Below are 17,665 nucleotides of genomic sequence, written 5' to 3' on the forward strand. Positions count from 1 at the left end.
AGGTTGATATTTTCCAAAGTTGTTCATTGTTTAGGGTTCCAGGTCATTATTTTGGCATTCCTGATCACTCATTATTTATTCAAGGTATTTCTAAATTCATGTGGCAAAATTCAGGCGATTGCTTGTATGAAATTAAGATCGGTCTTCCTTAAAACAAAACTTACATTTTAGTAAAGCTAGAAACTTGGAATTCTGTAATTTTCGTGCACACTAAAAGACTAACCACGGGTATTATATTCCTGTTAAATTATATGGGGGTGAAATTGGCAACCCTTACTTTATTTCATATAAAAACTTTTTTCAAGACGGAATTTCATGAAATTGAATATTTTTTGTTAATTTTTTTCACAAAACCAATAGCCACACAGAAAAAAAAAGACTTCAATTTATAATTTTTTCAATAAATGTTATATGATTCATATTAATTGCTGGAAATAACGACCAAATGTTTTGTATGATATTGAGTGCGATGTCTTTAAATAGTTCAGAGAGATCATTTTTGAGAAAACTGGTGTAATAATTTTATTTGGTCCAATAAGGTTACCTTTACAGTACCAATCCATATGTTCACTGAAAAAACATTCTGAAAATGGTGCTCTATAATTCTCGTCTGCCCACACGTGATTATTGATGTATATGTGTCTCGTTCGTACTCAATACATTATTTAAAAATTAAAAATTTACTCGTATTTCGTGTATTTCACAAAATATAACTATATTTGGTTAGGACACATTTTTAAGTTTAAACGGCAATCGCAGACTGATTCCACTTCTGAATTATAGGTTTAAAGATTCCCTGCACTTTTTTATTTATTTGAAAGATCTATAAATTTATTTTCATTGTTTTATTTCAACAAAAACAATGACCAATTCATTCGACAATGATAAATCTTCCCTCCAACTATTGACAAGCGACAAGTGACGTACATTTTCTTCTTTTTTGATTCTTACTTGTCTTAAATTTTTAGGAACAACGTTGCCATTAAAAAAATTGATTTTAGGTTACTATAAAACGGATTTTATTTTTTATAATTTACATAATAAATTTAAAATATCGTTATAAAATTCAAATTTTATTTTAGAAAACTTATAAATATTTTACTTTTTTTTATAAAAAGGGTTCAAACTTGTAATACTTGGACCCAAAGTGGTTGAAAAACTGATCGGTGATTGAGTTGAAGATCCGCAAGGTGAAATAGATGACGATTGTACCACTGGTGCTATAGTTGATTGTTCGATTAGATCGGAATGTGATTGCCTACCTCCGATTGATACAAAATTATCTATAGCGTTATTAGAAATAGCGTTAATTTCAACTTGTGGTCTTGGAGTACTATACACCAAAGGCACGCTGTTAATTCCGTAATTTAAACCCAAATCAGTGAAAGATTTAACGGTACTTTGACTAACTGCACTTTCTATTGGAGATTCGGTGCTAGTACCGAAACTAGAAACAATAGATTGTTGACCTAGATTCGATAGAGATTGGAAAGTACCTGGAGTAACGTCATTTCCCAACGCAGACTCAGTAGTGGTACTGAAACCTGGGATGACAGATTGTTGCAAAACTGCTCCGTTTGATATATAATCAGATTTAGGCACGGATTGAATTTGGTCGTAATTCAAACCGAGATTCGCTAAAGATTGTAGAGGTAGTTGTCCCCGAGTGCCTTGAGTGACTTCATTCCCTAACGTCGACTCAGTAGTGGTACTGAAACCCGGGATAATGGATTGCTGCTGCAAAAGTCCTCCGTTTGATATATATTCCGGCTTAAATAGGGATTGGGATTGAATGAGACCTTGACCATAATTCACACCGATATCTGGTAAAGATTGAACCCGAGGACCTTGAGTGACGACATTACCCAAAGTCGAGAAAGTTGACTCGGTGGTGGTACTAAAACCTGGGATAACGGATTGCCGCAAAAGAGCTCCGTTTGTAATATAATCCCTACCGAATTGCTGATTTTGCAAATTTGCTTTTTGCTGTGCTTGTACTCTAGTGATGGCGTGTTGTGCTTCTTGATCGTTTTTATATTTAATGAAAACTACTTCCGGTTTGTTGGGTGTGACTGCAGGAGATGATTTCACTACTATATTCTGGTGGTCTTCCGGTTTCTTCACCAATACGTAGACAACCGTTTTTTCGGGAGATTCCTTTTTTGGTGGAGTTATCTCGATTGTTCCTAGAGATGGAGCGACTGGAGCTTTAATGAAGATCAAATTAACGTTCTTTTTATCGTCTTCGAAATAAACTCTAGGTTTAACGGGTTCTGGTTCTTCGGGGGCGGAGAAGAAGTAAACGTTTTTCTCCACCTCCGGTCTTTGAGTTTGGGTGTCGAAAAAGCCTTGCGGCAAACCGCTGTTGATGTTATCGATTGATACGGTATCGAAATTTTGCTGTGCGAGAAATGGGGGTACACCGATGCTCGATGTATCGAACTGATTCAAATATTGGTTTAAGGGAAGAGGTGATTGAGTAGAACTGACGAAATCGCTGTTAAGACCGTCTAAATTGAAAGTTGAAGACAAAATACTGGGATTAGGTGTGGAAGAAATGATAGATTCGAAACCGTTACCAGATAAAAATCCGTTACTAGTGTTTGGCAAAAAGAAAGAATTGAAATTTTGATTTAAGATAGCAGGTGCTGGCGTAGAACTAACGAATTCACTGTTTATGCCGTTTAAAGTTGATGAAAAAATTGTGGGTTTAGGGGTAGATGAAATGATAGATTCAAACGCGTTTCCATCTATTCCACTTGATAGAAATTCGTTGTTGAATCCGAGCGGTGAAGAACTCGACGAAACGAACGCAGTATCTAGTGGCGAGGAAGTCGACGAAACGAACGCATTATCTAGTGGTGATGGAGTCGATGAAACGAACGCACTATCTAGTGGTGATGGAGTCGACGAAACGAACGCACTATCTAACGGCGAGGAAGTCGACGAAACGAACGCACTATCTAGTGGTGATGGAGTCGATGAAGCAAACGCACTGTTCAGTTCTATCGGTGCAGGAGTGGAAGTTGAGAAAAAGCCTCCATTGAATGGAGCTTGTGATGATCCGAATGGATTTGATTTTACGTTTTGATATTGGAATCCCAAAGGTAGATTAGAAGGGATGAATGCGGCTCTTGTGGTAGCTAATATAGCTAAAATCTGAAAATAAATAATAATTATAACAAACTTTTCCAATATTTACTTCAAAGTAAAACGTATGCATCAGTAAATATACTAAGAAAAAACTTTTTATGTGTGTAAAATACGTTGCATTATTAATTTTCGTATACATAACCTCAAATAGAACTAAATTCTAATAATATGGGTCTGCAAACATAACCTTAGAATTATTCATTTTATATAATAATTCAAGAAATTTAATTTGCAAAAAATTCGAGCCAATATTGATTTAATTGAAATTCTGACTTCATCGATAAAATATATAGACAAAAAAAACCAATTTCCATTACTAAGTAATAGAATTTGAATATATTTCAATAAATAACACAATATGTAACCTATTTTTTGGTCACCGTCAATAAATAGCCTCGAAAACGAAATATATATGTAAATAAATTTTAAAAATAACTATTCATTAAATTCATTTCGTATATAAGCTTTAAAAAAATAGATTATCTAGTGATACGGCATACGGCCGAGTAGACACTACCAGACAAGGATACTAAGAGGGGAACGATGAAAGCAAAACACTCAGTAGTCAGTTACTAACCGTGGATTAATGATGATGTGTTACAATTTATACCAAAAATTATTAAAAACCGTATGTTTATTATAATTGATTTATATAAGCGTTATTAAAGTGTTGTGATTAACCTCCTCGAACAAGATTATATATTACTAGTAACTGTTATTTATAAACTAGTTTCTAATAATAACTAGACCATCTCAACCTAATGCATCTAAATATCAAAATTATTAAAAAACGAACATTTAACACAATAGCATCAATAAAAAAGAAGAAAATAGATTCTAAAACAAAATAATATCGAATATTGTTATGATTTATACGACAAAATAGTAGTTTAGAAGCGATATTAAGACGTTTATACATAATTTTCTAGTTAAATATAATATATACGTGACCCGTGCAGTAAGAATATTTTCTATTTGAATCACCCACAAGTATTACGTTGCTGACGAAGCGATAGGTAAAAGGCAACTACGTTGCGTTACGCAAGAAGTTTTGTGTATAAAAGACAGGGACGTACTCATATATTTCTGTTGTTGGCATAAATTAAAACAAATATATTATTATTAAAATAAATTTATTTATATAACGAAACACAAAATGTTACCAAAGTATATTAATATGTTAAATAATTCACATTTTATTGAAAAACAAATGGAAATTCGATATATTGGGTCTTCCTATTCTTGGTGATTTATTCGAAGAAACCCACGATCTTTTGAATGGTGATGAAGTTGTTACCGATGACTGCTTATTACCAATCGCGATAACGTTATTTACATTTTCATTATTGGTAAATTCGTTGACCGAAACTTGTGGCGTCGAAGTTGTGTAAGTCAACGGCGCGTAATTGAAAGATTTTCTTTGAGTGACGTCATCTACGGGTGAATCGGTTTGTTGTACGGGATTATAATTTGGTATCAATTGTTGCTGTGCCGTTTGGAATTGAACTGGTGGTGGTGCTATTGTGGTAGTGGTATATTCCAACGGGACGTTGTCGAATCTATAATTTGAGAAGTATTGTTGAGGACCTTGATTGACTTCGTTCTCCTCCGTTTGATAAGTTGATTCGGTGGTGGTACCGAAATCATTTACTTGTAAATTCGGAATATATTCTCCACTAGGTCTCGCGTTCAATATTTCTTGTCCAACTTCCTGATTTTTTATATAAGCGTCGTGTTGAGCTTGCACCTTATTTATATGTTGTTGTGCTTCTTCTTCGTCTTTATATTTTATGAAAACAACTTCTGGTTTACTAGGTTTAACTACCGGGGCGGGTTTAACAATAATTTTTTGTTGTTCTTCCGGTTTTTTCACTAAAACGTATACGATGGTCTTTTCCGGCGACTCTTGCGCCGGCGCGGTAACTTCGATGGTGCCTAAAGATGGGGCGGATGGAGCTTTTATGAATACTACGTTCACTTTTTTTTTGTTTTTTTGAAATTGTATTCTAGGTCGAATAGGTTCCAATTCCCTAGGGGCGACGAAAAAATAAATACTCTTTTCCGGTTTTTGTGTTTCAATTACATCTTCCGATATCCCGAATGCGTCATTTAAAGAACCGCCGCTGGTGGTACTTTCTATCGTTACTGAATTGTAGTCTCCTAACCTCTGAGGGATTTGTTGCGCGAAGCTATTCGAGTTCGTGTCGATGTTTATTAATCGAGGATTACCGGAGACGAATTGGGGCACCAAAAAGGTATTGAAATTCGGATTTTGAAGATTTAGTGCGGGATTAGAGTCGCCGTATTCACTATTTTGATTTAGAGTTGATACATATTCGCTTCGGAATCCGAGAGGTGAGGGAGTCGATGAAACGAACGCGCTATTTAGTTCTATGGGTGTAGTGGTGGTTGGAATAATTCCATCATTAATATTTGACGTTTCAAATGGAATCGACTTCTCGGTATTTCGACGAGGCACGTTAGAAGAAAGGCATTCAGCTCTTGTAGCGACTGTTATAGCTAAAATCTGAAAAGAAATACAAAATTTCAATTGTCAGTTTACAATCGTCAGACAATACTCTAAAGCATTAACTAGTTCAAGAAATTGATATAAAAACTTCAAAAACTTGCTTACAATTACTGTATTTCAAATTTCCGTTATGCAGTAAGATAATTAAAAAAATCACCTTCATTTATTTTTGTCAATTGCGGACATTTCTATAATCACTTTTACGTAATTAATATAAATCGTCTGCTCTTCCCCCAGTTGTGGTACTCCCAGGCCGGTTCCGTGATCCATTAAAAACGTTGTATAAAACTTTAGCACCACAATAAATTTCTAAAATCTTATAAATAGCATCCAGTAGTTGTTTATCATCTTCACAGTTTATATTATCTGAAGACGGTAACTAGTTACCGAAACACATAAATTTTGTTTTAAGGTTAACGTCAACGATATCCAAGAATCCTTGTTGCGATCCAGTTTTTATTTTAAATAAAATTTACTAAAATTAGAAGTTTACTCAATACCTTTTACATTCCGATAAATATCCACCTCATTTAAATAAAATTTACTATAAATTAATGATAACTTTCAATTGATTCCCGATATTTATTATCTTCTATCCAACTAGACCCATATTTTGTTATAAACTTGTACTCATTTAAGAAGACATCCTGTATGTTCAATAGTCCGCTCCTCACGTTGCCAATTTACATATGTATCTTCTCTAAAGATTCCATGATACTTTTTGACATTTCACAATGACAAATTTCAAATAGAAAACAACTTACCTGTTTATTTTTTTACATCTAATAATAATTAGATGAAACCAGTTTATATAACACTGATGATACTTAATTTTTATCAATTAGTATATCTCTCTTGGGAGACCTTCACATATTTAAAGAACCAAAGGTCGTCCAGATCGGTAATTTACGACATTTTTTTATTTTGAGACAATTTAACAAATTGAGATTTTCAATTCGGATTAGGATGAGTCCAAGGTTAAAGTTCTTTTCTTTCATTCAAACCAATTTTTAAATAAAGTTAAGCTCGATCTTAAAATTGAATAAAACCAACCAAATAAAATTAATTACAAGATTATTTCATTTAAACCAGTACAACACCCGTTTAATAATAACGTTAACATATATTTCCTCGTCGAGGATGAATCACTGTCAATTAATTAACGCATATGCTTTGCAAAGAATTATGTAAAATATATATAAATCTTAAGGTAAACTGGCACATTCAAACTACCACACATTAGTTTTAAAACGGTACATACACACCTTTCATTTCATTTCAACACCTTAATTCTATATAATTTTCCAAACAACACAAAAGGTAAATTATTAATAAAAAACATCATGAGATAATATTAATTATCATGTCAAATTCACTTCAAACAAAACAATTGCATTTGTCATTTGCGTTCGGAATCGGAACTTAATAATACTGTTCGAATACTTAGCTCGGAATTAAATTAAATAACAACGTATAATTACGTTCGTTTGTCTACGAAAGTGCAATGTCGGTGTTGAACTATATTGTTCAAAATCTACACCTTATTTGTTATGTAAACTTGATGAATAGTGTTCGTGATATATGGCATTCCAAGACTTTGACGTTTATGATACCAATATGGAGACTGGGAGGCATACATATCTTTGGTTAACATTGTTTGGATTGCATTAGTAACTTTTTTTAGTTTGAATCGTTTTCTTACAAAAATTTTTTGTCGATCGTGTGTAAAAGTATTTAAACATCAAAATTGTGTCGCGACATAGCGGATTCGCATACAAATAACGAAGTAAAGTGAGGAAAAGAATTATAGTTTCAGCTTCTAATTATTTGTTATATATTTATTTCACGTTTTTGTTTAACCCGCATCGCTATTCTATTGAGTGAAAGTATGAAGTAATATCTTGGTAAATGTTTTTATCACACTGTTCATCTATAATAAATGTTTTCATCTGGAATTCCAAGAGAATAACATTGCTATTATATAATAGAATTACCGTCAATGCAAGCCAAATATTTAATCAAATATGAACTGCTTTTGAATAGACTGGCACCAAACATTGTAAAATTTATTTTAAAGATCGTCAGAATGGATTTATTTAGGCGTACTATATAAGAATAATTTAAGTACAGTAAATTTAATTACCCATAGTGCATTAATGTCAACTGAAAATTACAATATTTTCATTTGATGAGAAAAACTATGGAAAGTTTGTGTTGATACGAGGGCGGTTTAAAGATAAGTGACTAAAAAGCCGAAATAAGTAATTAAACTGACAGAACTCCCAGCAGCCATATTGTTTTCATTTTGACAGCATATTGGAATGCCCTATTCGATTTTGCACAAAAGATGTGACATTTTGTACTTAAAGAATAATCACAACGAAATTTTATAGTCAGTTAATTGATAAGAAAAAATAAACGATATTCGAACCAGAAAATTTATAAGGTTAGAAACGACAAACATAAAATTTCCAAAAGCGAGTATGATGTACGAAATATCCCGTAGCATTAGCTAAAACTTATTAATTTTATTATTAATAATTCATAAAATATGAACTGAAAATGTAAATGTTAAGGTAAACTAGCCAATTCCAATTTTCAAACCACGCATATACTAAGAAGATTTAATATAAACACATAAAGTATAAATTTAACGATCCTAACGTATTTCATGATAGAAGTTACAATTTATTATCTGGATTATCAGAATCTAATACATATTTAACGGTTTGTTCCATCTATATTAATAAAGTTCAAGGTATTCGATAGTTGAGTGCAGGATTTAAATAGAAAATGTTTACTTATTAAAATTGCATCAGTATGAACCAATCTAAATCTTGGTTTATGCACCCAAAATTAAAAATTACCATTGAACTAACAAATTAAATAACTAGTTAAAAGACACTGAAAGGATACTTGTTGTTCATGTAGAAAATTAACAGTAAATTTAAATTAAACTCAAACTTTTTAATTTCTCAGTTTTGTGAGGTTATGAGCAAAGAATACTTAGGTCAGTCTATATTGGTGGTAATGTTTTGTTTATAAAAATAATAAAAGTAAGGTCTGAAAGTCAGCAATGTCCTTTGAACAATGGAATACTGATAGACAGTGTTAAACAGTCCACATTTGTATAACAAAAAGGTCCAACACAGGAAATTTTCCAGTAATTTATAATTATCCTTAATTCCCTGCATATACTAATAAATTACCACCAAGAAAGTTTAGTTAATGTTAAAAACCTCTTGGTTTGACCACCGAGACAATAAATATAATTTTTCCGTATACAAGGTGTTACAAAAAATGATAAATGTCTACTAACTTTTCCATTTTGAAAAAAATAAATATTTATGAATGGAGTTTGTAAATTTTTTTTAAATCAAATGGAATTTTGGCGATTCTAAATCTAGACTATGTGAATAAAAGTTTTGTTCTGTTTCATATTTTTTTGAAAAATTCATCGCCAGAATAAATTCTGGCTCTAAAGAAATTACGTATTTAATATTTTTAACTAATTCAATTTAAAAATAATTGATTAAAATTTTTTGTTAAAACATAAAAAACACGAATAAAATGATTTTTGTCTCGACATTTTTTCCTTTTTTTGTAAATTTTCATCATTTTTGATGAATTACATTATTTTTTTTCAACTCATGCTATTTAATTGTGATAAATATTTTCAAAATCATTAAAATGTCTTCAAAGTAAAATTATATTGAATCAAAAAGACTTACCAGTAATACCTTCATGTTGGAGGCAGTATGTAATATTGTTTTTTAGAAGTTTCGTTTTAAAAGTTGATATATTCTCCCCTCTCTTATAAATAGAACATCCTGATAGCAAGGACGCGATACAAAAAGCAGGTTTAAGTTGGTTGACACCAAAGGAAAATGGAAATGAGTATTCCAAAATTCGCAACCTTGTTAAAGAATGTTTGAACTTTAAATTTGTCTTGAGGAAATACTCATATTTTACTGCCACATTATGTCGAAATGATGATCAAAGTTAAAATGATTTATATGAGTGTATAATAACTAAGATTTGCACATTCCTAATAATCCTGTTACGAGTTTATAGCACACTTTGTATAATTATCTCCCCTTATACTCTTATTTATACACATTTTATAATACAATCACCTTTTCGTCACTATTTAATAACATTGTGAATTGAAATAATAAATGTTATATAGATTTTACATTAACCTATAATTTGTACATACTCATATTGAAAATTGTACGTATTAAGCCAATATTAATAAATAAATTTTGAGAAATATTAATTATACATACTTCAAATTATTCAAAAATTGTTTTTTTTTTAATTTCTACATAAACAATGCACAGAAGAAAAACTAACTATCGTTCAAACGCATAACATCACTATTTCGACCAAAAATCCTCACAATCGAATATCATCCGCCATTATTTCTCTATAATATTAAGTGAAATTATAGAATAAAAATGATTCAAAAATAACTTTATTGTTCGGTTATTTTTTATTTAAATTAAATACAATCAATAAAATATTACAAACGATATAATAATAGGTATGTTTAATATTTCCTAAGAAAAACCAGAACTAAAAATTCAATCAACGGTTTTATATCGATCAACTTCTGTATCACGAAACATAACATTGTCTTACACGTATCCCGATAGGTATTAAGTAGACAACCATCTATACAACATAAGCGGGACCACGGGTTTGGTTTACCGTAAAAGCTACCAAAGGTGAGGTAAGTAATATGTAAACTAACGGTTATTATGAGAGTTTTTTTAATAGTTTGATTTAAGGAAAATTTAGAATAAAATCCGTATATTTTGATTCCTTTCGCTAGATATTCAGTTTCTAAAGATTACGAAAATGTATTATATCTCGTTTTAATTAATATTTTCAATTTTTTAAACCTATTGAGTCAAATTTCTATATTTTTATCCTTTTTTTTTTATTGTAACTCACTTTTTTCGTTTTACTATTGTTGTATAATAAAGAGATGTCATAAAAATTTAGTTTTTACTTTTATATCCTCAGTAACTGTGTAATGGATATACTACCAACATTTCAGGTACGTGTAAAATGTGTTGCCTACCAACATATTGTAACGTGCTCACTAATGGAATTTTAGATAAGGATAGATTAATAGAAAGTTATTATAGTCCAGTGAAATTAGACTTTGAACTGGGATAAAAATAAACAACTAAATTTCATTTTTAAATATGATGTAATCTAAAAAAGGTTTACAATAAAAATGCGAATTGAATAAAAAATATCTATATTTCTATTTAAAGCTAATTTGTCACCGTATTTTATAAAAATATCGTAATCTACTAAGGTAATATTTTGAAAACAAAATAAATAACAGCTTAGGAAATTCAACACGTAAAAAAATATAGTAATTCAAACATTGACATCAATTTCATTCCGAATCAAGTTTTAATAAGGTCCGCTTTGTCCTGGAGGACCATAATTGGTGGCTGGTCTATTTCCAATTGTTCCTCCGGTTGATATACTACTGCTACCACTGGAAATACTTTCAGAAATAACACCTCCACCGATACTTCCTCCACTGACACCACCGATGCTTCCTCCGCCAATTCCACCAATACTTCCTCCTCCTATACCTGTTCCTCCAATTCCACCAATACTTCCTCCTCCTATACCTGTTCCTCCAATTCCACCAATACTTCCTCCCCCACTTCCCGCAGCTCCACCACCTACGGCTTCAGTCTTGGATTTGTACCTTATGAAGTAAACTTCTGGTTTCGATGGTGCCGTTGGTGCTACTGTCGGTACACTGATATCAGCTGCTTCTTCAGGTCTTTTAACCAAAACATAAATCAAAGTCTTCTCTTGATTTTGTGCTGCTAAAGCGATTTGTTGAGCCGTCGGTGCTGGGGCGGAAGGCGCTTTGATGAAGATGATTTTGTAATGTTTGGTTGCTTGTCCAACCGTTAAAGGATTCCTTACTTTGAAGTCTTCCGGTTCCGGAGGCGCTACGTGAACGTAAATATGCTTTTGAACCAAAGTTCCGCCTGTTCCGATACCGCCTCCACCAATTCCACCTCCGATACCGCCTCCACCAATTCCACCTCCGATACCACTTCCACCAATTCCTCCTCCTCCGATACCACTTCCACCAATTCCTCCTCCTCCGATACTGCCTCCACCAATTCCTCCTCCGATACCACTTCCACCAATTCCCCCTCCTATATTTCCCCCTCCAATTATTCCGCCGATACCGCTGCCTCCAATAATTCCACCAGTGCTGCCACCACCAATTCCTGGTGTTCCATAATTACCGCTAGGTAACGGCGATGGTGCCGGATAATTGTATTGAGGTTTTGCTACTGCTAGAGTGATAAGAGTAGCGGTAACCTAAAAAATTGAAAAGGTAATAAGTACCAATAAAAACACTTTTTAATATACAGTACTTTACACTTATAAATATTTTGTGTTGCCTATGCTCGTTAATAATAAGAACTGTCAAGATTAAAGTTTAGCTCATTATTTGACACTATTTTTTATTTTTTGATTGCTATAAAATAGGAAATATCGTAAAAATATTTGATAAAATATAGTCAAAATGTTAAATTTTCAATTGCTCTTTCTTTAATATGCAGTACTTTACACTTATAAGTATTTTGTGTTGCCCATATATAATTTACACGTATAAGTATTTTGTGTTGCCTATATTAATTATAAGAACTGTCAAGATCAAAGTTTAGTTCAGTCTTTGACACTATTTTTTATTTTTTGACTGCTTCCCGAAAAATGGAAACGAAAAACCGAAAAAATCTACTATATTTGATAAATACCAATACAAAACAATAGTGAGAAATTTAAAATGTCTGCAATTAGTATTTCCAATGTCAATATCCTTGACCTACTTTCAATGTAGCGTAGAAGAAAAATACAATTAGCATATTTCATTGTTGTTTAATTGATGAATGTCCGTTTCCTAACGATTTATAAAGATTTCGTTCTTCACCAAATCAACATTATCTAATCACGTATTAGAAAATCTTTGTTATTGTTATGAAATTATAAAATACCAGCATATTTTGATAAATATTGTCATTCGAAGACACACCTACGTTTTACAATAAAGTAAACACGATGATGGTTTTCTCTTCGACTGAATATTAATGACTATATTTTATTTACGCAATTATATCTCGTTATATGTATTTCATTGCAACAGTCAGTCGATAATAAATCTATCACGCCAAATTTTACTCTTTGCATAAAATCACCTCACTTAATTTTATGAGACATATGTGCAGGTTCATTTTTTGGTACTAATTGGCATCAAATATTCAGATTTACTGTATTCTAGCATCGTCTTAGAGCAATTAAATATTAATGCTAGTAGGTATTTTTTTTTGTTATGTAAAGTAAGTTGCATATACGATAGGGATCGCTTCAACAATCTAATGGTTGACAATTTCGTTTCTCCATGTATATATTTATTCAGTGTTTGTATTAAACATGTATTAAAAAAAAATAACTTAAATAATTGTTTTTAGTAAGATGCTTGTACTGTCACTTGTCATCATTACTGTACATTACGCGTCATTTTAAGCGACTCTTATTGTAAAATAATGACTTGATATATAAAGGATGTCCTCGATGTTTACAATTGTAACGAATAAGTTATTTTCTATCGAGTTGTGATGTTATTTTTTCTACGAATATTTCTAAATTGCCCTCAGACTCAGCGATATTAAATATTTACTCCCTAGTATATGTGAGGTTATGTTTAACGTTTATTTTATATTATTGCTTTCATTTTTTAGAATATATGCGTAAAAATACGGTATAGCACATTGTGGAAATATTTCAACGCAATGGTGGTTTATAATTATGCAAATCGTAGGAAAATATGAAGTTAAACTTTCATTATACATAAATTGATTGCTATTTCTCTTATTCTACAATCAAAGTAGTAAAATATTTAATAGAATGTAATCTTGTAAAAGAATCGAAAACCCTTTTCGAACGATAACAGCTCTATTCGATTATTTTATTAAAAGCAGCCAATGTAGAATCGTGCGTAGTCGTGCAAGATCGTTTTGAAGTTAGATGTTTTGACTTTTCCCCGGTTAAAGTATCAGTCTTTGTAGTTATATCGTATGAGGAGGACGTTTTTACTACGCTAGTCACATAAAATGGCGAAGATAATTACAGGGAATTTATAAAACATATTTCATCGCGAATAATATTGTTGTAAGAAAATTAGAAAATCAATTATAGCCAAAACGAACACGAATTTTGAACAAATAATTTCAAAAATTTAAATACTTGTAGGAACCATAAATTGTTTCAAAGTAGTACGAATTGATAATCATTATAAAACATGTATATAGTATATTTTAATAAAAAATAATTAAATAAAAGAATTTAAATTGGTGTTATAAATATACAGATGCAACAAATTCTGGTTTTAGATTTTTTTATAGTATTTTTTGTTACACCAAGATACAAGGATTCCTAAAAACCAAATGAATAGATATATAGTTAAAAAAAAACACCAAAACAGGTGTTTGAAACTAGTGAGACATAAAAATGATATTTTTGTTGAAAAAGAAAAGACTTAGTTAGAATAAGAAAAAACTCACCGCTAAAAATAAATTCATTTTTAAATACACAACAATTGGAAAGCTTTGGTAAATGAAGATGCTGCGACACATTTCTTTTATATGATAAATGAGCGACGTAATCACCCCTCCAATAATGTATCTTCGCACGTGAGTTTTATTTAACATTTAGATAAGTGAAATTAGGGTCATAACCTTTTGGGTTTGTACTACTAGTGTGGTTCCGAATCAATTTTGTGTCCTAGGTGACAAATTTCAATTATTGACATATCAAATTAGTAGAAATGCGTGAATGATGATCTAATTTGTTACGAAATGAGGTTAATTCCACGTTCTAGTTATTTTGGAAATTCATTCATCAAAAAATCAATATAATTAGCAGACAAATACAAACAAATACAAACACAATCAGATCAAATTGATTTTTTCCCATCGTTTTAATAATAAACATGATTATACACATACTTTATACATTCTATCCTTTTCTATTAATAGTAAAACCAAATACATACCATACTAAAATTTGTGTCTTAAATAAAGACATACGTTCCTTTTGAATACTTTATAAAACTAGAAAGAGATAGCGATAAACAACGTTAATCAATTTATATTCAAGAAGTTTCATTTTATTTGCGTTCGTTTGAGCAAATATATAGCTGATTGAATGAAGGTCAATACAACAATTTTTCGTAATTTGAAAAACGCTTTTTTAATCATCTTCAACAGAAAATAGATTAATATAAAAGTCCGCAAGTACAAATACAACAGTTCATGATTGTTTTAGCACATCGTAATATCGATCGCTGCGGAGTACACAATTTGAATAAACGAACGCGCTTCTTTACTTTTGATTGCTGTCATTTCTTAAATCTTGACACAATCGTTTATTAGTTTAATACATATATATTCTTTAAAATCAGTTTTTGTTAAAGTCTCTAATATGTTTTTTTTTATTTTATGGTAAGTAATTTCTTATTTATAATATATTTAGTACGTAACATTAAATATTTAGTTTAGTCAACTTACTGGTTGGATAGTCTACGGATTTAGTACATCACTAGATAGAATAAGAAGAAGACAGCTTATGATTGACATTGATTATGTCTAAGAATACATGTGACGGAAATATTGTGTATCTTGTAAATAAAAATAAAGAAAATACAAAGATTCCTAAAAATAACGATTTTTGTAGATGTATTGAGAATTTTTTTTTCAATTTGCAGTAGATATAAATAATTTTTCTTGATAAATCGTCTTGACTTTGGATTTGTTTCAATAAAGCATAGTTTCAAAAAATAAGTAAAATTGTATGTTTTGGTGTTTATCAAAAAAAATTTTTAATAAAGTCAAAAGAGTAAGAAGCTGGAGTAATTTGGATAATAGAATTACTATCTTTTAATGTAATTGTTTTTTTACGTACACGACAATGTAACAGTAGCCGTTTTATTTTAAATTCGTTTAAATTTTAAATCTACCTCTGTGTATGAATACTTTTATTTTACTTTTTGATACCTATTTATATGCCAATTATTTAAATAAAAATGTTATATATTTTTGTTCAATTTAAGATAAATACAATTTGTTAAATTAATTAAAAAAAATACGCGCGCCACTGTCAAGATTCAGCAATACCTTTGTCTCAATGTAATTAGCCACTTAAATATTGTATGACAAAACCAAAGCTTTCTATTCCTACTTATTGTAAAATGTTGAATAGTTGATTGATTGATGGCTACTTTTCAATATTTTGCTTTTATCAGTTTTGAAATTTATGTCTTTCTTAAAACCGAATCTTATTTTATTCGAGAAAAAAAACCACGTAACAAAATTACAGGAAAACAATGCAGCAATAAATTTTTTTAAAAATTCATGAGCTTCTTTGTAAAACGCTTTCAGATGAATTTAACTAGAACTTTCGACTTTCAATTTCACGCAATTCGATTTATTTGCTCCGAGACTGTGTGAAAAATCTCGTTTAACAGGATCGTCTGACTAATAAATCAATGTTCGAACGTTTGGTTCCATACAGTGTTGCCAGAGCTAGTACAATTGTACAATTTTAATACATTTTAGTGTATTTTATACGCTAGTACATTTTTCCTTTTTTCTAATACATTTTCCCTGCGTTCGGAAATATAAAGTTACTTTATATTTTCGTTTAATAAAATAAAATAGAAATTGTACTAGATTGTAACAATAATTGATTTATATTTAGATCGTGAGATTTTTGTACTGCATTGCTAATTTTATCGGTAAACTTTATATAAATTTTTCATCCTTAAAATAATAATTGACACAGTCTATAACATTTTTGGAAAAAAAATTTAATTTAAACTTATGTTTATACATCTTTCTTTAATTTTATTAAATTTGAAGTTGGTACAATCTAGTATATTTTCTAGTTGAATTTTTACATTCAGGTTTTAAATTGTGGCAACACTGGTTCCATATACCGTAGAAATATAATTATGCAACTTTACAATAAATTTTCGTTTTAAAAAAGTGGAGTATCTTTTATATGCTGAATTATTTATCTGTAGTTAACATTTAGGGAGTCTGCTCCTATTTTTAGTTATAGTCCAGGTAATTTTTACAAAATATTTTATTCTAGTTTGTAATTATATGGAATCTGCATAGTTTTAATTATATAACATCTGGTTCTGTAGATTTTTTTAATACCTACAACATCTTCCATACATTTAAGTTAATCCGAACATTAGTTTTTTCGCAAAACAATAAAAACCATACATAAACAATTCTGTCAAAAGTTATGACCTTCATTTTTGTGACATCCGCATTTTAATATTCTTCGAAGGAAATCATCTTTTTTTAGCAAACTTAACTGGACTATTATGTCTGAGTCATTTTACGAGATCGAGTTTACAGACGTTTATATAACTTTCTGATCTAATATTTTACATCTGTTTTTATCAAATCCTAAGAAGTAGCACAAAAAAACTCTTCAAATTATTAACCAAGGACACGAAGCAAGAAATTAGAATTCAATACAACTGTTTTGGTTGTTTTAACAAGTGTTTTTGAATTTAAATGAAGAGAAATATTTCAACGAATAGAGAGGTCGTATAACGATTATTTTTGGAGGATTTTTTGATTAATTTCTGTTTCTCAATGTTTATTTTTATCAATACTTGAAATGAAGTAACAAAAATCGAAAGTGAATTTAATAATTAATAGAAAAATAATGTTGTGGGAATAACTATAAGTACCTTCGACAAAAACAATGAGTTTTCAGTAGATTTTTAGGTATGTTCCATCGAGGAATAAAACAGAGCCGTACTGGCTTAGATGGAATTTTATAAATATTAAAAGAAGCAACGCTATTTTTTTTGAAAAATCGTATATTTGTCACCGTAACTGAAACTAA

The 17,665-nt window shown here is 30.5% G+C and overlaps 2 protein-coding genes across 5 annotated transcripts; both read right to left on the reverse strand.

Moving 5' to 3' along the window:
- Positions 1 to 1,098: 1,098 nt before the first annotated feature.
- Positions 1,099 to 14,518, reverse strand: LOC130896883 (uncharacterized). Its single transcript, XM_057805247.1, has 4 exons — positions 14,302 to 14,518; positions 11,120 to 12,058; positions 4,451 to 5,680; positions 1,099 to 3,159 (listed from the first exon to the last, which is right to left on the reverse strand). Exons 1-4 carry the CDS (start codon positions 14,446 to 14,448, stop codon positions 1,099 to 1,101), a joined length of 4,377 nt encoding a protein of 1,458 aa, XP_057661230.1. The 5' UTR covers positions 14,449 to 14,518.
- On the reverse strand, positions 4,270 to 10,085 carry LOC130896502 (uncharacterized). 4 transcript variants are annotated; one of them, XM_057804658.1, is made up of 3 exons: positions 6,448 to 6,926; positions 5,841 to 6,158; positions 4,270 to 5,680 (listed from the first exon to the last, which is right to left on the reverse strand). In XM_057804658.1, the coding sequence occupies exons 2-3, from the start codon at positions 5,844 to 5,846 to the stop codon at positions 4,343 to 4,345; spliced, it is 1,344 nt and encodes a 447-aa protein (XP_057660641.1). In that variant the 5' UTR covers positions 5,847 to 6,158; positions 6,448 to 6,926; the 3' UTR covers positions 4,270 to 4,342. The 4 variants fall into 4 exon arrangements, with proteins under 4 accessions (XP_057660641.1, XP_057660640.1, XP_057660643.1 ...); XM_057804660.1 differs by lacking the exon at positions 6,448 to 6,926 and adding an exon at positions 6,949 to 7,277 and having other exon boundaries at positions 4,276 to 5,680; positions 5,841 to 5,999; XM_057804659.1 differs by lacking the exon at positions 6,448 to 6,926 and adding an exon at positions 6,949 to 7,277 and having other exon boundaries at positions 4,276 to 5,680.
- Positions 14,519 to 17,665: the final 3,147 nt, after the last annotated feature.

The sequence above is a fragment of the Diorhabda carinulata genome, chromosome 7 (genome assembly GCF_026250575.1).
Source record: "Diorhabda carinulata isolate Delta chromosome 7, icDioCari1.1, whole genome shotgun sequence".
Lineage (NCBI taxonomy): Eukaryota > Metazoa > Arthropoda > Insecta > Coleoptera > Chrysomelidae > Diorhabda > Diorhabda carinulata.

Excerpts from the sequence above, each read along its gene's own strand:
- LOC130896883 (XM_057805247.1), bottom strand. The coding sequence starts at position 14,448 with ATGTTAAATAAAACTCACGTGCGAAGATACATTATTGGAGGGGTGATT. Across the intron at positions 5,681-11,119 it reads CAGGACAAAGCGGACCTTAT|ATTTTAGCTATAACAGTCGC; the intron begins TAAAACTTGATT and ends ATTTCTTTTCAG. Across the intron at positions 3,160-4,450 it reads TTGGTAATAAGCAGTCATCG|ATTTTAGCTATATTAGCTAC; the intron begins GTAACAACTTCA and ends ATTTATTTTCAG.